This window comes from Heterodontus francisci, chromosome 16 (genome assembly GCF_036365525.1).
Source record: "Heterodontus francisci isolate sHetFra1 chromosome 16, sHetFra1.hap1, whole genome shotgun sequence".
NCBI lineage: Eukaryota > Metazoa > Chordata > Chondrichthyes > Heterodontiformes > Heterodontidae > Heterodontus > Heterodontus francisci.
The window spans coordinates 64,371,028-64,392,472 of NC_090386.1; the positions used below are offsets into that span (position 1 = coordinate 64,371,028).

Consider the following 21,445-nt stretch of genomic DNA (forward strand, 5'->3'; position numbering starts at 1 on the left):
AAGATGCTCTCGTTATGCTGTTTAATGTTGATAACAATTAAGTTAAGCAATTATATTCCTGTTAAAGTGTACCATTCCTATGACAACTGTTAAAGCACTAGTGCCATACTCTGCTGATCCTATCTTTTAGTAACTCTAATCCTTAAACTTGCAGTTTCTTATGCAAAGTGCCTGAAACCTCTCCTTTCACCGCCCAATAAACATGCACACTGAATTATGTGATATGTCTCCCTTCCCTTTCAATTGCACTCCATTGCTCTGTGCCACAAGTGCTAACAAAGATGCACTCCAAAGAGTCACAAGTAGTGTAAATGTTTATCTCAACATCAAAATATGGAAATTTCACAAAAATGCAAGTATGCACAAAATTAACATAGCACCATGAAACAAACATACAACATGTCAACAGCTTGAACACATTTGGTAGTATGGAATATATGTGATGTTCACCACAGAAACATTTCCCACATTTCTATTTTAACATAACTCTCCATACAAATGGAAGCAAGGACAAAGAAAGTCAACATTAACTATAATGCACTTTTTAAAATATGTTCTTGAGATGTAGGTGACACCATCCATCCCTAGTTACTCTGAGGACATATGGGCATATGGACAGAAGAGCACCAAAATTTGGTTGCTTGAGGGGTGAAGGATAAATATCCAGAAGGGTGTGATCTGAGGTTCCCAAGATATTGGACCTATAAGCTCTATGTAATAGAATGGAGTGGCACAACATCCTGCCAGCGAAGACTTAATGAAGACTGAAGAAAAACTGGGCCACTGCTCATGTTTCAATGGTCCTTATGGGGATTGGGTCGAGGATGGGGGAAGAAAACACAAAGCCAGGCATGGCTTGGGTCAGGGGGAAGGCAATTGCAGGGGTTGGGAAGGATCAGGGGTTGGGTGTAGCAGCAATTGGGAGGGTGGTTATATGAGATCACAAGAGGCACTCCTTATCCAGGTAAGTTAGCTACGTTGTTTCAGAGCGCAGCACGTGATAGTGCTGGCTGCCTCAGGGCAAACTAACCATCATAGAGAGCCTCAAACTAGTGTTAATCCTCATTTTTTTTATCCGTTTGGGGGATATGGACATTGCTGGCTTGACCAACATTTGTTGCCCATCCCTAAATGCCCTTGAGAAGGTGGTGTTGAGCTGCCTTCTTGAACCGTTGCAGTCCTTGGGGTGTAGGTACACCAACAGCACTGTTAGGAAAGGAATTCCAGGATCTTGACCCAGCAACAGTGAAGGAACGGCAATATCGTTCCAAGTCAGGATGGTGTGTGGCTTGGAGGGGAACTTGCAGCTGGTGGTGTTCCCATGCATCTGCTGCCCTTGTCCTTCTAGGTGGTAGAGGTTGCAGGTTTGCTAGGTGCTGTCAAAGGAGTTTTGGTGAGCTGCTGCAGTGCATTTTGTATATGGTGCACACTGCTGCACTCATCCAGGCAGGTGGAGAGTATTCCATCACACTCCTGACTTGTGCCTTGTAGATGGTGGACAGGCATTGGGGAGACAGGAGGTGAACTATTCACAACAGAATTCCCAGACTGTGACCTGCTCTAGTACCACAGCATTTATGTGGCTGGTCCAATTCAGTTTCTGGTCAATGGTGACCCCCAGGATGTTGATAGTTGGGTATTCAGCGATGGTAATGCCATTGAACATCAAGGGTAGATGGTTAGATCCTCTCTTGTTTGAGATGGTCATTGCCTGGCACTTGTGTGGCACATATGTTATTTGCCATTTATCAGCCCAAGCCTGGATGTTGTCCAACTCTTGCTGCATATGGACTTGGGCTGCTTCCATATCTGAGGAGTCGTGAATGGTGCTGAACATCATGCAATCATCAGTAAACATCCCCACTTCTGACCTTATGATGGAGAGAAGGTCATTGATGAAGCAGCTGAAGATGGTTGGGCCTAGGAGACTACCCAAAGGAACTCAAGCAATACTGTTCTGGCACTGAGATGATTGATCTCCAACAATCACCACCATTTCCCTTTGTGCTAGGTACTACTCCAACCAGCGGAGAGTTTTCCACCTGATTCCCATTGACTTCAGTTTTGCTAGAGCTCCTTGAATCCATACTCAGTCAATTGCTACCTTGTTGTCAAGGGCAGTCACTCTCACCTCACCTCAGGAGTTTCGCTTTTTTGTCCACGTTTGGACCACGACTGTAATGAAGTCAGCAGCTGGGTGTCCCTCGTGGAACCCAAACTAAGCATCAGTGATCAGGTTATTGCTGAGCAAGTGCGCTTGATAGCATTGTTGACCACCCCTTCCATCACTTTGCCGATGATTGAGAGTAGACTGATGGGAGGGTAATTGGCCGGATTGGATTTGTCCTGCTTTTTGTGCACAGGACATACCCGGGCAATTTTCCACATTGCCAGGTAGATGCCAGGCTTGTAGCCTTACTGGAACAGCTTTGCTAAGGACGTGGCTAGTTCTAGAGCACAAGTCTTCAGTACTATTGCCAGAATGTTGTCAGGGCCCATAGCCTTTGCACTATCCAGTACCTTCAGCCATTTCTTGATATCACGTGGAGTGAATCAGATTGGCTGATGACTAGCATCTGTGATGCTGAGGACCTCAAGAGGAGGCTGTGATGGATCATCCACTCGGCACTTCTGGCTGAAGATGGATGCAAATGCTTCAGCCTTGTCTTTTGCACTGATGTGCTGGGCATCCCCATCGTAGAGGATGGGGATGTTTGTGGAGCCTCCTCCTCCTGTCAGGCATTTAATTGTCCTCCACCATTCATGACTGGATGTGGCAGGACTGCAGATCTTAGATCTGATCCGTTGGTTGTGGGATTGCTTAGCTGTGTCTATTGTATGCTGCTTCTGCTGTTTGGCATGCAAGTAGTCCTGTGTTGTAGCTTAACCGGCTGACACCTCATTTTTAGGTATGCCTTCATGCACTCTTCTTTGAACCATGGTTGGTCCTCTGGCTTGATGGTAATGGTAGAGTGGGGGTATGCCAGGCCTTGAGGTTACAGATTGTGGTTGAATACAATCCTGCTGCTGCTGATGGCCCGCAGCGCCTCATGGATGCCCGGTTTTTAATTGCTGGATCCCATTTAGCACAGTGGATGTACCACATAACTTGATGGTGGGTACTCTCAGTGTAAAGACAAGACTTTGTCTCCACAGGCACTGTGCGGTGGTCACTCCTACCAATACTGTCATGGGCAGATGCACCTCCGACAGGTAGATTGGTGAGGACAAGGTCAAGTAGGTTTTTCCCCCTTGTTGGTTCCCTCAACACCTGCCGCAGACCCAGTCTAGCAGCTATGTCCTTTATGCATATGCGAAGTGTTTACCCACTGTTGCAGTTATGTGCAAAGGGCGCCTCTTCGTTGCTCTTACCCAATATACCAGTCATGCACATCGGCCCACTATTTTGGAGCCTTGGTGTCAGCACAGCTCCCTCCTAGGCCCAAGGTCAACCACATATTGCAGAACTTGTCACATGTGGACCTGACTGGATCGGGTGGCAGATTCCCTTTCCTTAAGGATAGTGAACTAGCTTGATTTTTAAAGCAACAAAGCAGTAGCTTTTGTGGTTATTTTCTGATGCTAGCCCACAAATTTATAGATTCATAAAATTCAATTTCACAACTTGCCATAGTCAGACTTGAACTCTCAACTACTTGGCGATTAATTTACTACCAGGCATTTAGGCGACCATAACCATATGAAATTGAAAAAGGACACTTAAAATTGGTGAACTGTGCATACAACAGTTCTTACTGTTAATTGTAGCAGTGTCAAAATTGGCTTTTAACTACATTTTCCTTGTAACTCAACCCAAGCAAAGTAAAAATATTTGCTTATAATATACCCGATAAATAAAAAAGTCTCTAACCAGTTAAATATGCATATAGTGAAAGTAACAATTTCACCATAACTATTCAGTATTCTTTGGCCACATTTCTCATCTACAATCATGGCTTTGGTTTGCATCAGGATGTGTTCCCTTTTTGTTGCAATTCATCGCCTGAGACTCAGAAACATCAGTTGCAAATACCCAAGTTTCCGACTCTTGAGGTTACTGCATGATATGAGCATATCACTAATGAAGTATAGATGGGACCCCATTGTAGCTGGGCAACTTTAAGCCACCAGCAGCTGCTACAGTGGAAGGGAAAGGCAGCATAAGAGTGCAAGGGTTCAAGTAAAATGGTTGTTGGTTCTGATGCATAGATTTAAATATTGATAACTTAAGCTGCAACGCAGCTGTGTCCAAAGGTGTTAACAATAGCCTTTGTCAATGCCTATTCACACTGCACCCAGAAGACTGAATGCTCCTGAGCTTTCTCAAAGGTACTCCTATTGTCATTTGCAGCTCCTCTAGACTCATCTTTTGCTTCTTGTCCCATTACCATCCCTTTGTCACTTAATCATTTCTGCCTTCCACATGATCAGATCTTCCCTTTGGTCTTTCCTCCCCTCTCCCTCACCCCCTTTCCCTGCTTCTGCATTTCCTTAAAAAGGATTACATCTCTGCCAGTTCTAATGAAAGGTCAATCTGAAATGTCTGCTGTTTCCCTGCAGGTGCTGCCTGACCTGCTACTTCCAGCAGTTTGTGTTTTTATTTCTCAAGTGTTTGTTGCTCGATCACCATTTCCTTGCTCCTGAAAGCCCATCATTATTTACCTGAAGCTGGTCTCGGACTGCTGCAACATTCCTATGATTTTCTCCACATTATGGTTTGTTGGAGAAGCGATGGAAGGTGTCCATCCCCTTACTGATCATGTTGGACAACAATAGCTTCTCTGTAATACCAAGGAACAATTATCACCCAAATATTGACCTATTAGCAATCGCCCAGAATTTGCTGCCAAATTAACAGTTTAATGACTCGTCATTACTAACATGCAAATCACCCAGTAAATTGTGGCGATATCTCATGAATTGCAAATCGCCACAAGTTGCTGGATGATTTGTGCCGCTCTGCCACTAGCTTCATGTAAACAGCAGCTTGCCCTTAACCTCGTGAGTTTCATGAGGTTGCTAAAATTTGCACTTAATTAGCAATTAAATTTGTCATACAAAGGTAGGGCTGGTGCTTAACAGCACAGTACTTTTTTAAAAAAAAGATTTGTTCCCAGAACAAAGAGACCAATTTAAACTTACATCTCATTCCTAGAGGCAGTAAATGGTTACTAGAAAAACATTTTTGGGCTTACATTCCCATTGTCTTTTCTCTATCCAATCCAATCTTTCACTTTCTGTAGCTGATTTGACTAATTCACCCTACTTCAGTCTTTCCTGTTTATCAATCCTCAAATCTTAAGGAAATAGACTGTTGGCTCCATATATCCTCATTCACACTTCCAGCAAGTTGACGGTACAAATATTTGTGCCGAAGCATACATGAAAATGTGCAGTGGTACATGCAAGATGCCACACTCCAGCAACTTCTGGACCAATGTGTCAAACTGTGCTTGTGTGAAGTAGCAGAAAGTACATACCTGTTTGCTGCTCACCGTTCGAGTGGTTGTGAAGGACAAGGAAGGAGATGCACCGGTCGATCGCACTTTCTTCATCAAGAAAATTCTCTTCGATTGCTGCGGATTTCAAGCGACGGACGTCTTCTGCCTGCAGGATTTCCCCAGCAGTGGATACTTCGATGTGACGTTCCGGAATGTGGCGGGATGCATCAAGTTCCTGAAGGCGTTCAAGGAGAAAGGGGACCGGGCGCCACTGTCGATCCTCACAGCGGAGCCGCTCTTCACGCTTCCATCACAACGGGACCGGGTGGTGACGATTCACCTCTACAACCCCCATGTTCCGGTGGTGGATGTACTCACCATTCTCGCCAGGTACGTCGAGGTGGCCGGCAGCAGCACTGATGTCAAGGACCCATTTGGGATTTGGACCAGCAAGCGGCAGGTCAAGGTGATCTTGAAGGTCGATCCCAGTGGAGCCATCATCCACCCTCCCTCCAGCTTCGCTATCGGGGGAAGTCGAGGCTTCTTGGTCTACGCTGGGCAGCCCAGAGTTTGCCGCACCTGTGGCAAATCTGGTCACGTGGCGGCCAACTGCAGCACGGTTGTTTGCAAGACGGAAGGCCATCAGACCAAGGACTGTAAGCAGACTAAGTGTTGCAACTTGTGCGGTGCGGCAGGCCACCTCTACAAAACCTGCCCCAAACGCTGCCTCAGTTATGCTCAGGCGGCAAGGTCCAAGGAAAGGCCGGGAGAAGGTACGACGAAGGCGTCCGGTATTCGAAAGGAGACGAGCAACCTTCTCCGCAGTGAGGAACTTCAACCTGAGAAGGAGAAGGAAGGGGAGGCAGCTGAAACCAGTGACCCAGCACCTACCCTGCGCCCGGATACCCCTCCTCCACAGACAGAATCAATGGAGGAGGAGGCAGCAGATGGACAAACAGGTTAGTGGCAAGTGGTCCAGAGGAAAACCACAAAGAAAAAACATCCAAAAGCGGAACAGGCCACCACCCAAACCAGTGGCAAGCGGAGGCTATCTTCTGAATCAGACTGCAACAACTCCTTTTCACTGGACGGGGGAATGCTGGAACGACAGCCCCTTCAAAAGAGGCGGCAGAACTCCAAGGAGATGGAAGATAAAGCATCCCAGCCCCCGGGCACTGGAAGCTGTGATGGGCCCGGCGTGCCCCAACCCCAAAGCGCCACACGTAACGACGTGGCCAACGCATCTCAGCTCCGGGACACCGGGAGCAAAGACACGCCTGGCGCACCTCAGCTCCGGGAAGCCGGGAGCAGTGATGTTTTCGAGGAGGAACAGATGGAAGCAGCTGAGGACAACCCAATCCTCTCTGCCTACAAGACCCCCCCGATGTCATCCCAGTGGAACAAACACTGCATGAAAAACCAGGAGGGGTTTCTGAGCCCAACCAACATGAAACTGCTTGCGCACACGATGGGTATGCAGGAACATCCCGAAGGACTGGGACTAGCAAGAACAAATGGTATGGGAAGCAACATATAACTTTTAAAAATTGGGTGTAAGAATTGCTTCCATTAATGTGCGTTGCATTAAATCTACTACGCGATGTGTTTCAACCTTGGATTATCTTGCCAAGGTCAAAGCTGACCTACTGTTTCTGCAGGAGTGTGGAATACCACACCTCAGCACCTACAGGCAGTGGTCGCAATGGTGGTCCCACGGGCCATCGATCTGGTCGGGGGGTAATGATTGCCATTCCTCCGGCCTGGGTATTCTGCTGCGGGGAGGTAACTTCACCATCTCCAAAGTTAAGGAGGTGGTGTGCGGTCGCCTCCTCGTAGCAGACGTGATGTACAACAACGCTCCACTCCGGTTGATCAACGTGTACGCCCCGGTACAACGCAGCGAGCGGCTGACCGTCTTCCAGCAGCTCCCACTGCTGCTGGCGACGTCCAGGCCAGTCATCCTAGGCGGTGATTTCAACTGCAACATCGATGCGGCTGGATGATCCGGCAGTGACGACAGCAAACTGGATGCTACGTCCAGATTCCTAATAGAAACAGTTAAAGATGCCAAACTGCACGACGTCTTCAGCAAACCTGCAGACGGAGCGCAGCGCAGATACACATGGTCAAGATCGGACGGGTCTGCCCGTTCCAGGATTGACTTCCTGTTTGTGTCCCGTGCTGGCACGGTCGGATCCACCGACGTCAAGTTCTTCTCCGACCACTGCCTCTTACTGGCCGACTGTCACTTACAGGATGACCAGCGGGTTGGCAGAGGGACGTGGAAGCTCAATGCTACACTGCTGACCCCAGAGAACGTTGAGGAACTCAAAAGGGATTACAAAGGTTGGAGGACCGTGAAACCCCTCTTTGAGTCTCCAGTTCACTGGTGGGAAGCGATTAAGGAGAACATCAAGAGGTTCTTCATCCACAAAGGTGTTCAGAGGGCAAGATAGAGACAGAGGGAAATGTCCCGACTCCAGAAAGGTATGCAAAATCTGCTCCGGTTGCAGTCAATGGGGGTCGAGGTCAAGGAGGACCTCCAAGAGGTGAAGAGCCAGCAGGCCTCGCTCTTTGCCAAGGAGGCCTCCAAGGTCATCTTCCGGTCCAGAGTCCGCTCCAGCGAGCAGGATGAGACGTGCTCGCGTTACTTCTTCCAAAAGGTACACAGAGAGAGCTCTGTTATCAGCCGCCTGAAGGAAGAAGATGGCTCGGTAACGTCTTCGCAGTCCGACATACTAAGGATCAGCAAATCCTTCTATGCTGGGCTGTATGACGCGAAGCCCACAGACAGCAGAGCCTCCCAGTCCTTCCTGTCATCTATCACAGAGGTCTTAGATGACAGCAGGAGGGAAAGACTGGACAAGCCGCTAACTCTGGACGAGCTGACAAAGGCCATCGAGTCCTTCGAGATGAGTAAAACTCCCAGAAGCAACGGCACACCGGTCGAGTTGTACTCGGCCCTGTGGGACTTGGTCGGCCCGGACCTGCTGGAAGTATACGAGAGTATGCTCCTGGCCGGCAGCATGTCAGAATCCATGAGGAAATGCATCATCACCCTCATTTACAAGCGGAAGGGGGAGAGGGCAGAAATCAGAAATTGGCGGCCCATTTCACTGCTTCATGTTGACTACAAGATTCTGTCCAAAGTCATAGCCAGTCGAGTCAAATCTGCTCTGGAGTTGGTGATCCACCCCGATCAGACCTGTACTGTACCCGGCAGGAAGAGCTCTGATAGTCTCGCGCTACTCAGGGATACGATCGCCTATGTACGGGACAGGAGGGTGGACACCTGCCTCATCAGCCTGGACCAGGAGAAGGCTTTTGACAGGATATCGCACACCTACATGATGGACGTGCTTTCCAAAATGGGGTTTGGGGAAGGAATCTGCAATTGGATCCAACTGCTCCACACAAACATCAGTAGCGCAGTCTCAATCAATGGGTGGGAATCAGAAAGTTTCCCGATCAAATCTGGAGTCAGACAGGGCTGTCCTCTCTCCCCGGTCTTGTTTGTTTGCTATATTGAACCCTTTGCTGAGTCTATTAGGAAGGATGCGAGCATAAGAGGGGTGACAATCCCAGGCAGCGGAGGCACTCAGGTTAAAACCTTCCTGTACATGGATGACGTCGCCGTCTTCTGCTCAGATCCGCTGTCCGTGCGCAGACTGATGAGCATCTGCGACCAGTTCGAACTGGCCTCGGGAGCCAAAGTTAACCACGGCAAGAGCGAGGCCATGTTCTTTGGGAACTGGGTTGACCGATCCTTTGTCCCCTTCACCATCAGGTCAGACTACCTGAAGGTGCTGGGGATATGGTTCGGAAGGGCCGGGGCGTGCACCAAAATCTGGGAGGAGCGAGCAGCCAAGGTACAACAAAAGTTGAGCATGTGGGGGCAGCGCTCTCTCTCCATTGTGGGTAAAAACCTGGTCATCAGGTGCGAGGCGCTCACGTTGTTGCTATACGTGGCGCAGGTCTGGCCCATACCCCATTCCTGCGCTGTGATGGTCACCCGAACCATTTTCCGCTTCATCTGGGGATCCAAAATGGACCGGGTCCGGAGGGACACAATGTTCAAACCTCTGGATAAGGGCGGGAAAAATGTACCCAACGTCGCCCTCATCCTGATGACCACCTTCGTGTGCGGCTGCATCAAGCTGTGTGTAGATCCCCAGTACGCAAATTCCAAGTGTCACTATGTGCTGAGGTTCTATCTGTCCCCGGTGTTGCGAAGGATGGGCTTGGTCACATTGCTGCGGAACGCTCCATGCAGTTGAACCGTGCCGTACCACCTATCCTTCGTGGAGCAGTTTCTGCGGGAAAACACCTTTGACCACCGATCCATCAGGCAGTGGTCTGCACGAAAAGTCCTCAAGGCCCTACGGAAAAAGGAGATGGTGGATCCTGTCGGATGGTTCCCCGAGCAGACCGTCAAAGTCATTTGGCGGAATGCCTCATCACCAGAACTTTCAAACAAGCACCAAGCCGTAGCTTGGCTGGTGGTGAGAAGGGCCCTCCCAGTCAGATCCTTCATGCACACCCGAAGTCTTGCCCTCTCCACACAATGCCCCCACGGTGGCTGTGGTGGGGAAGAGACGGTTGCCCACCTCCTCCTGGAATGTGTCTTTGCAAAGCAGGTGTGGAAAGAGATGCAGTGGTTTTGTCGAGGTTCATCCCAAGCAGCTCTGTAACACAGGAGTCTGTGTTCTACGGGCTGTTCCCAGGGGGACACACCGAGCCAAACATCAACTGCTGCTGGAGGACTATCAATTCGGTGAAAGACCCCCTTTGGTCTGCCTGAAACTTGCTGGTCTTCCAGCGCAAAGAGTTGTCCACCACCGAATGTTGCAGACTGGCACATTCCAAGGTCCAGGACTACGTGCTGAGGGACACACTAAAGCTTGGGGCAGCCGCAGCAAAGGCTCAATGGGGAAAGACCACAGTGAAAGTTCCCCCCACCAAGCTGAACGGAGGGGCTGGATCCACGGGAAACCCCTCGAACTGTATCGGGAAAATTTCTGTCTCCTGTATAATGTAAAAATGTATCTGGCAGGACAAATGTGAAATGGAAGGGTTGTGAGGCAACTCATAATTGCATAGAAGGAAACTGATCACCTTTGCACTGGTTGTATTTTTTGACTTGATGCTGTTACTGATTTTTATGAATAAAGTATATTTTGGAAAAAAAAACATACCTGTTTGCTGCTCAGTTGCCATGGTTGCAGGTGTGGCCTGTGCCTGGAGATTGATCTTCAGAGGGAATAATAGATGAGATGATGTAGCCCAAGTTGGATCTACTGGGATGGGTGTGCCTGGCCTACAATTAGCATCTTTGCTTCCTTCACACTCAACAGACTTGTTTGTTGCGGTTGTTGATCCTTTCAATAACTTAGAAAGGACTGCCAGATGCATTTGAGCGTATAAACCAGTTCCACACAATTCATCATAAAACTGGCATTTTATGATTTCTGTCACTCCTGCAGATAACAGTTTTCAGAGCAGCTCAATAGGCACTAGACACTGCTGCATTGCTCTTTGTTAGTCCTGCATTTGCTACTAATTTAAGAGTAAATACATGTGCAATGACTATGTATGGCAGTGGCATCCTGAATTGCTAACAGGCACTTGATTCAGTCTTCATTCCAGATGGTTCCACACCCGTGCTGATTCGACCACATAAAATTATCTACCATAATTTAGGAAAAGTTAACTGCATATAGAAACCATGACTGCTTAACAGGAACATGCCATCAAAACATCTATCCTTAAATTCAACACAATTTTACTTGCATATTTGGGATACCACAATTTCAAGACAATACCTTCAATTCTATATTTGAAACCATTCTAAAGTGAAATAATTTAGAGTGCCATTTTCATTTTGAACTTTATTAAAAAGTATTCAGACTGAACAGCTTATATGTCCTTTTACAGGTAACATGGCAATCTAAAACAACTTGCTCAAAGGCATTTCACATATGATTTTCTCTTGATATTTATACATGTTTTCTGTAGCAATAGGATCACCTTAGAGTATTTAATTTCATATTTTATATCCTCTTTAACAGTTAACAGCTACTACACTACAGCCAGTATCAAGTCTTCAGCTTTTAAAAAATATATTACCCACTGGTCAATACTCAGATGATGCTTTTTAAAAAAAAAACTAGTACTGTACACAATAACATAGAAATCATGTTACCCAGCAGAAAATCTTAGAAGTTGGAAAAATTATATGTAATTAAATTACATGGGGGAAGGAAGACAGAGAAGATTCAGATTTCTGCATTAAAGTACTAGTCTATTCCAATAAAGAAAAACCACTGTTTAGACACACCAATGTCTTCGAACAAAATTCATTCAAAATGTATTTTTTATTTGAGCAGCTACAAGCATAAGAATCTCTCCAATCTTTCTTTGCCAGTTCTTGATGTCTTTTGATACTTCACACCATAGCTCTCCATGTCTTGGCTCTGCATTTTCACACCGCCTTTTCACATCCTCATGCTGTTCCTGTAGGGGAAATAGTAGAGTATTTGAAGCTTTGATTTATTTTATTGAAAAGTGCACCCAAACCTGATACCTAAAGCAGATTCGAAGGAAGAGAGACAAACTGCTACGTATGGCCTTACTTGGAAGTTGTCAGTCCATTTCTGAATCACTGAACCATTCTGACCTAAGCAACAAGTAGTAGGTGTTTTCTGAGCTGAAATGAAGCCAGACTTTTGTTGTTCTGAAGACAGAGCTTTAGATTACAGCTATCCTACACTTAACAGTAGTATAAAATTGAAATACAAGGTTGTGTACCCTTCATCTTAAATTCACTAAAAAATATATTTTTGAATTATAACACACCAGCTCTTCTGACTCTGAACAGTACAACAGAACTCTTCAGTTCTCATCCCTTAAGGAAATAGACTGTTGGCTTCATATATCCATTGATAACTACTTAGTTACCTCAGTGCCATGCTGTAGCTCAAATTTGTAAAACAGAGCCCAAGCATCTCCTAGATCAGGATCAATTTTCACAGTTCTGTGGAACCACTCTCTGGCCTTGGTTATTTTGCGTTCACTCCAGAACAGTCTAAAATACAAAAAGAAAAAGAAACATGAGAAAGAAAAGAGAACGTGTTGGTTGCTATAAAGAGTCTATTCAGTCTTTCTAATCTCTTTAATCCATTTTTCCTGCAAGAATGAGCAGATAAGTTGTCTCGTTAGTAGATGACTTGTACATGTATTGACTAAAAACATCACCCTATAAAGAAGTTGCATGAACCTCAAGGAATACTGCATCCAGTTCTGGGTGCCACATTTTAGGAAAGATGTGAAGGCACTGGACAAAGTGCAGAAAAGATTCACAAGAATGGTTTCAGGGATGAGGAACTTCAGTTATGAAGACAGATTGGAGAAGTTAAGTCTGTTTTCCTTGGAGAAAAGAAGGCCGAGAGGAGATTTGATAGAGATATTCAAAATCATTAGGGGTCTGGACAGATTAGATAGGGAGAAGCTGTTCCCACTCTTGAAAGGATCGAGAGTGAGAAGCACAGATTTAAAGTAATTGGTGAAAGAAGCAAAAGTGACATGAAGGAAAACCTTTTCATGCCGCGAGTGGTTAATGTCTGGAATGCACTGTCTTGAGAGTGTGGTGGACGGAGGTTCAATTGAAGCATTCAAAAAAGGGAATTAGACTGCTATATGAAAAGGAATAATGTGCTGGGTTACGGGGAGAAGGCGGGGGAATGGGACTAAGTGAATTGCTCATATGGACAGCCGGTGCAGACAACATGGGCTCAATGGCCTCCTTCTGTGCTGTCACGACTCTGTGATTCTGATTCTGTGAATACTGGTATTTATTTTGAGCATTCCAAAGCAGCAGAGGTTTTTGCAGCCTGTACATTTAGAATTAATGGATTTAGTCTTCATTCAAATGATTTGATAATTTAAAAAATTTTGGCACTAAATTTGTTAATTTTGTTGTTGTATTTAAATCAGTGGTCAAGTCAACTTTTTAACATAAGTTACACCAAGATTAGAAGGTAAACATTTAACATGAAAAATTAATTTTGTTCATATTATCACAATCACAAATTTATCATATAAAATGGTAACAATCTTTCTACCTAGTGTTTTGAGTACACACCAGAACGGACATATTTCAAACAAGAAACTTAAATAACTTTTATTTAAATTAAAACCATGTGTGTATCAGATGCCAATTTTACAATTTTTTTTTTTTTTTACACCCAACTACTCTTGGGGTACATTTACACTGCACGTTCAGAGACTGTGCAAATTTTACATTGTAGTGTAAAAGAAGAACTATGGTCCAACCAGTCTCCAGAGTGAAATGGACTGAATTCCTGCACCAGGATCCATGCTCAATTCTATTCTGGTATCAGGTCAATCCCCTATTTCAGACTTAGGCTGCTTTTACACAAGCAGCAGCACTGAAGTAAAATGGTTCACTCTGCACTAACACTATCTGTGACAATGCAAACTTTCCATACAACATAACGATCATATTTAAGAAAAGGAATAAACATGGCAACTTACTTTGCCACTGCTAGGAGGACATGAGGATCATGCTCACATTTCTTCAGAGCATCTACGCTTTTGGTCTTTCTTTGTGGTCTTGCTTCCAGGAAAACAGCTTCAGCCCAAAGAATACCTACAATTAAAACATTTGGGATATTTATTGGAACAATGTAAATATTTCATATTTAATACAAATATTTCCTGTGGCACTACTCACTAATATTCAAGGATCTGGAGTGTGGTTTGTGATGTTTACTGTGGTTTCACTACTACCAAATGTGAATGATTCACCCACCACTACATAACAGCAAATTTACTAAAGCAAAAAATCATTTGATCTTTAGGTTAAAAATGTAAAGACACAAGCCTTAAATATATCTATTTTTAAAATACTTTCAACTTCATCTGCAATAGAAAGAAAAAAAAACAAGCTGGTTGTAGAATAGGCGACTAATCTGCTAGCGCCTGTTTTACACGCACGAGTTTGGCCCACTATTTACCTCCCCAAAATATCTTCAGTTACTCACACTCTATATTATATACGGTTCTATCTCCCAATGTAAATTTGCAGCTTCCGGTGGTGATGTTTCTCTCTTCTGCCTACATTATTATAAACGGCATTTCTTCCTCCCCCTTATCTCCATTGTAGATTTGTAGTTCTTGCTGAAACTATTGTTGCTAGTGGACATCGCTAGCGAGTTGTCATTCACAATGATTCAGGCTTGGCTGACTGTTGAGCTCAATGTTCATGGTCGACAAAGTCCTCATGAAACTTGCCCCCTCTGGCTCAGCACAAAGAAAAACCTCATCTCAAATATAATCTGCTCAAGATTTTAATTTACTGATTACAATATAGCAGAATTTAAAAAAAAATTTAAATTTTCTTCATCCCATAACTTGCCTCAGCTTTGTAAAATTTCTGCCTTTTGGTATCCATATAATGGATATGTGATTGCTGTGTACTGCTGTTCCACAGAAGCTGCATGAAAACTACAACTCCCAAAAGGCATCATAAATACACAATGTGTCCATAGCACTTAATTCTCCAGCCAAACTGGTCGTTGTGATGTTACCGCCTTTTCGGTATTGGAGCTCCAGAGCAGAATGGTGGATGCAGTTCCCTCTCAAAGAATTTGCCAACAGGACCGAGAAATCTCAAGCACTCAAAGCCAAAGTGCATGTTCCAATTCTTTAATTAAAGCTGAACTCAAGTCCCAGTCTCAAGCCCCAGACATGTACAAGGGAAATATCATGCTGGCATTTTCAACATTAAATGATCAATTTTATGGGCAATAGTATTTGTGCTAGAAATGTGTAATTTAAGTTAGAAATGTTGGGGTTGAATTTCCACAGGGATTCTCCAGATTATCCATAATTTAGGTAGGAGAATCCCTGTGGAAATTCAACTCCTTTATTTTTAGCTGAATACACGGACCAGAGTGAAGAAAATAGCATTCACAAGCAACGTGCAGAAACTCGAGCAAGTGGATTGAACAATGAACAAAGAACAGTACAGCACAGGAACAGGCCACTCGGCCCTTGAAGCCTGCGCCGATCTTGATGCCTGTGCCGATCTTGATGCCTGTCTAAACTAAAACCATCTGCACTTCCGGGGACCATATCCCTCTATTCCCATCCTATTCATGTATTTGTCAAGATGCCTCTTAAACGTCACTATCGTACCTGCTTCCACCACCTCCCCCGACAGCAAGTTCCAGGCACTCACCACCCTCTGTGTAAAGAACTTGCCTCGCACATCCCCTCTAAACTTTGCCCCTCGCACTTTAAACCGATGTCCCCTAGCAACTGACTCTTCCACCCTGGGAAAATGCTTCTGACTATCCACTCTGTCCATGCCACTCATAACTTTGTAAACCTCTTATCATGTCGCCCCTCCACCTCAGTCATTCCAGTGAAAACAATCTGAGTTTATCCAACCTCTCCTCATAGCTAATGCCCTCCAGACCAGGCAACATCCTGGCAAGCCTCTTCTGTACCCTCTCCAAAGCCTCCACGTCCTCTGGTAGTGTGGCGACCAGAATTGCATGCAATATTCTAAGTGTGGCCTAACTAAAGTTCTGTACAGCTGCAGCATGACTTGCCAATTTTTATACTCTATGCCCCGACCGATGAAGGCAAGCATGCCGTATGCCTGCTTGACTACCTTATCCACCTGCGTTGCCACTTTCAGTGACCTGTGGACCTGTACGCCCAGATCTCTCTGCCTGTCAATACTCCTAAGGGTTCTGCCATTTACTGTATACTTCCCACCTGTATTAGATCTTCCAAAATGCATTACCTCACATTTGTCCGGATTAAACTCCATCTGCCATTTCTCCGTCCAAGTCTCCAACCAATCTATATCCTGCTGTATCCTCTGACAATCCTCATCATTATCCGCAACTCCACCAACCTTTGTGTCGTCCGCAAACTTACTAATCAGACCAGCTACATTTTCCTCCAAATCATTTATATATATATACTACAAACAGCAACGGTCGGGGCACTGATCCCTGCGGAACACCACTAGTCGCATCCCTCCATTCAGAAAAACACCCATCCAGTGTTACCCTCCGTCTTCTGTGACAGAGCCAGTTCTGTATCCATCTTGCCAGCTCACCTCTGATCCCGTGTGACTTCACCTTTTGCACCAGTCTGCCATGAGGGACCTTGTCAAAGGCTTTACTGAAGTCCATATAGACAACATCCACTGCCCTTCCTTCATCAATCATTTTCGTCACTTCCTCAAAAAACTCAATCAAGTTCGTGAGACACGACCTCCCCTTCACAAAACCATGCTGCCTCTCGCTAATAAGTTCATTTGTTTCCAAACGGGAGTAAATCCTGTCCCGAAAAATCCTCTCTAATAGTTTCCCTACCATTGATGTAAGGCTTACCGGCCTATAATTTCCTGGATTATCCTTGCTACGCTTCTTAAACAAAGGAACATTGGCTATTCTACAGTCCTCTGGGACCTCACCTGTAGCCAATGAGGATACAAAGATTTCTGTCACGGCCCCAGCAATTTCTTCCCTTTCCTCCCTCAGTATTCTGGGGTAGATTCCATCAGGCCCTGGGGACTTATCTACCTTAATGCTTTGCAAGACACCCAACACCTCCTCCTTTTTGATAACGACATGAGCCAGACTATCTACACTCCCTTACCTAGACTCATCATCCACCAAGTCCTTCTCTTTGGTGAATACTGATGCAAAGTACTAATTTAGTACCTCGCCCATTTCCTCTGGCTCCACACATAGATTCCCTCCTCGGTCCTTGAGTGGGCCAACCCTTTCCCTGGTTACCCTCTTGCTCTTTATATACGTATAAAACTCCTTGGGATTCTCCTTAACCCTGTTTGCCAATGACTTTTCATGACCCCTTTTAGCCCTCCTGACTCCTTGCTTAAGTTCCTTCCTACTGTCTTTATATTCCTCAAGGGTTTCGTCTGTTCCCAGCCTTCGAGCCCTTACGAATGCTTTCTTTTTCTTTTTGACTAGGATTGGTTAGAAAAAAGTGAGTAGCCTTGATTAGGCATTCTTGAGGTGCCTGCATGTCGCTGACTGGAAACTTTTCTCCCTGCCCAGTGATAGTGGTGTTTGATTGGTGTAAATATTTCACTGATCTAAGTGTGAACCAATCAGCGTGATCAACTTGCAGACAGTGGTTACTTGAGGCAATCACAATAGTGTGTTCTGCTGCTGCCTGAGTTTTTGAAGTGTGATAAAGTTTGGGTTTGATACTATGGTTGCACACTGGAAACAATGCTTTTAATTATGTAGGGATAATAGGATAGATTCATCAGGTCTTTCACAGGGGCACACTGGAATTGCTTAGGTACAGTAAATACTGGAAAACTGGATAGGGAGGATTGCATTTCCATAAGTAAGCCTGCCTGATTATTTGTTCATTAAATTAATGAAAAAAAAAAATCAAAATTGGGCACTTTTTCCACCCGATTCTTTTTGTATTTTAAGTATTTCAAAGGAGGCATGAACAAAGTTTGTGAATGAGAAAGACGAGGCTGCCAAGTTCCATTGAACTTGTGGTCATATCTTACAGCAGAACAAATGCGCGGTCGTCATTTGAAAGAGTTCTGTGATTTCAGGTAAATAGATTATTTAAGATGTACTCTTGAAGAGAATTAAATACTACTAAGATAAATACACCACACACTTTCAGTTGAATTGTCAACATTACTTCGGACACTGCTGCAGAGGCAATTTTAATAGCATCTCTGGGTCGATCTGCACCTTGCCCCTCATGGATCATTAATGAATTTTAACACTGCAAGGATGTCTACTCAAACGCTCTGCACTAGGACATAAAGGACTGCTGCCACAATAAACCCCAGTGCAACATCACTACCCAGCCAGTTTGATTACCATCATAATACAGTATTGTAGCCTGCAGCAGATCCATTTTGACACGAGGTGACATGCGAGGAAGCCTCAAAGAAAGCCTTTCATTTTTAATAGGACCACTGGATGTCTCAAAGCACTTTACAGCCAAAGCCTCAATTCCAAAAGGCATCTATTGCAACAAAGCTGGCAGCCACCTCATGTATGAGCATTTAGGAGAAGCACAAGGCAAGATTTAAGAGGACATTTTTCATGTAGAAATCTTGTGAATAAAGTAAGAGTACGTTCCATAACTTTGCAAAATAGTCATTACAGAAAGTGCAATATGGTTCAAGTTCTGAACATGCAGCCTGCGACACTGAGGTGCCTCAATACAATTGCATTTACCAGTGATATTTACCACATACACTTCATGTGAAACATACAGCCCGAGGGATTTTACACAGTTCCTGTGGCTTTTCCCCATTGAGCCTTTGCAGCGGCTGCCCAAAGCTTTATTGCGTCCCTCAGCATCTAGTCCTGGACCTTGGAATGTGCCAGTCTGCAACACTCGGTCGTGGATAGCTCTTGGGACTGGAAGGCCAACAAGTTTCCGGCAGACCAAAGAGTGTCTTTCAGCGAGCTGATGGTCTTCCAACAGCAGTTGATGTTGCCCCTGGAGTGCGCCTCTGGGAACAGCCTGTAGACCAGAGTCCTGTGTCACAGAGCTGCTCGGGATGACCTCAACAAAAACCACTGCATCTTTCCAGACCTGCTTTGGAAAGGCACACTCCAGAAGGAGGTGGGCAATGGACCCTTCCCCACTGCAGCCATCTCAAAGGCAGTGTGCAGAATGAGACACACTCTGGCTTTGCATGAAAGATCTGAGAGGGAGGGTTCTTACCACCACCAGCCAAGCTACGTCTTGGTGCTTGTTCGAAAGTTCTGGCGATGAGGCGTTCTGCAAAATAACTAACAATCTGTTCAGGGAACAATCCAACAGGATCCACCACCCACTTTTCCAGTTGGGCCTTGAGGATGTTAGGTGCAGACCACTGCCTGATGGACCTGTGGTCAAAGGTGTTTTTCTACACAAACGTTTCCACAAGGGACAGGTGGTATGGCACGGTCCAACTGAATGGAGCATTCTGCGGCAACAGGGCCAGACCCAGCCTTGTAACATGGGGAACAGATAAAACCTCAGCAAGTAGTGACATTTGGTGTTTGCGCTCGGGGGGTGTCTACGCACAACTTGATGCAGTCGCACACAAAACTGGCCATCAGGATGAGGGCGACATTAGGTACATTTCTCTCCCCCTCTAGAGATTTGTACATGGTGTCCCTGCAGACACAGACCATCTTTGATCTCCAGATGAAGTGGATGATGGTTCAGGTGACTATCAGGGCGCAGGAGCGGGGTATGGGCCAGACCTGCACCATATACAGCAACACCGAGAGCATCTCTCACCTGGTGACCAGGTTCTTCTCTGCAATGTAGATGGAGTGTCGCTCCCACATGCTCAGTTTCTACCTCAACTTGGTTATACGCACCTCCTAGTTTTTGGCATATGCCGGGCCCCTTCCTCAGCACCTTCAGGTAGTCTGACCTGATGAAGGGGACAAAGGATCAGTCGACCCAGTTCCCAAAGAACATGGCCTCGCTCTTGCCAGAACCAGGGGTCATAGTCTAAGGATACGGGGTAAACCTTCCAGCACTGAGATGAGGAGGAATATCTTCACCCAGAGAGTGATGAGCCTGTGGAATTCACTACCACAGAAAGCAGTTGAGGCCAAAACATTGTATGTTTTCAAGAAGGAGTCAGATATAGCTCTTGGGGCGAAAGAGATGAAAGGATATGGGGGGAAAGCAGGAACAGGTTACTGAGTTGGATGATCAGCCATGATCATAATGAATGGCGGAGCAGGCTCGAAGGGACGAATGGCCTACTCCTGCTCCTATTTTCTATGTTTCTATGATTTACTTTGGCTCTGGAGGCCAGTTCAAACTGGTCGCAGACATTTTTCATACACTGACACAAAGAGGCAACACTGCTGTACAACGGTAGTGATTCACCTCTTGTTGCAGGAAATGGATTGCCCTCTATTTTCTTTAGGCTACTGCTGATCCCCAGCTGTCCATGGGGGCTATTGTTCTTTGGGGCCTCCATGATGAGGACTCCGACGTAAACTTTTGCCTCATGCGTAATTAAGATGATTGGAACCTGGCAGGACTACAGTGCAGGAGGCCACCAGATCATTTCATGCACCTTGAATATGTAATTGCCACTCTGGTTCTCATTATACAAGTGCTCAGCTTTACATTACATAGCACATCAAGACATCAAGATTGAAATTGTGGCTATGAAATGCATTAGAAGTCAAATATGTAACAATGCACAGCCTTTCTTGGAATTTACTCAGTTAGCATGAAAATTGAAATACCACTTAGAAAGTCTTTACGAATATTAACAAGAGCAAACTTCAAAGAAATACACTGTGAATGAATGTGAGCCGGTTTGGAGCACATAATATTGTAAGTTAATGAAAAAGATTTCAATCACATTTTAGAGTATTTAGTTCAATGATTTATAATCATAACCTTCAATGTTGGAATCATGTTATTTAACTGTTCGAACTAGTTCCAAACACCCATACACACTTTTCTCATTCACCCCAGACAACATTTACACCCACCCGACAATACACATAACATGTCTGAAATTTGACTTTGGCGGTAGCACAAAACAGGCGATCGCAAATCAGTAGCCTGTTTTAGTTCCGACACAGTATTCTAATCAATTGGAAAAATAACCGAGGTAGGTTGTAAAATGGGGTGGCGAAATTCACATTTCATCCCCAATATTTTTAACCTTCTTTTAGTTTATTTCAATTTTCTATACTTTTTCCTTCGCAATAATCTCATTCATACCAAATTTCAATTCAATGTCTGTTCTATTAGCTTTTATAAGTACCGAGGGAGAAAGGAGTAGAAAGATATGGTGATATGTTTAGGTGAAATAGGGTGGAATGCTCATATGGAGCATAAACACTGGCATATACCTGTTGGGTCAAATGACCTTTTACTGTGCTGTAAATTCCTTCAGCTTTTTATATCAGTTTCACAACCTT

General features: G+C 45.0%; 1 protein-coding gene across 1 annotated transcript in view; it reads right to left on the minus strand.

Annotated features, from left to right (window-relative positions):
* Nucleotides 1-11,314: 11,314 nt before the first annotated feature.
* Nucleotides 11,315-21,445, minus strand: part of prpf6 (PRP6 pre-mRNA processing factor 6 homolog (S. cerevisiae)) — a 99,543-nt gene continuing 89,412 nt past the window's right edge. The window contains exons 19-21 of the mRNA XM_068048281.1: nt 13,995-14,109; nt 12,399-12,525; nt 11,315-11,954 (exon numbers count right to left, since the gene is read on the minus strand). Coding sequence (XP_067904382.1) covers nt 11,802-11,954; nt 12,399-12,525; nt 13,995-14,109 — 395 coding nt within the window. The 3' untranslated portion in view covers nt 11,315-11,801. The remainder of the gene's footprint in view (nt 11,955-12,398; nt 12,526-13,994; nt 14,110-21,445) is intronic.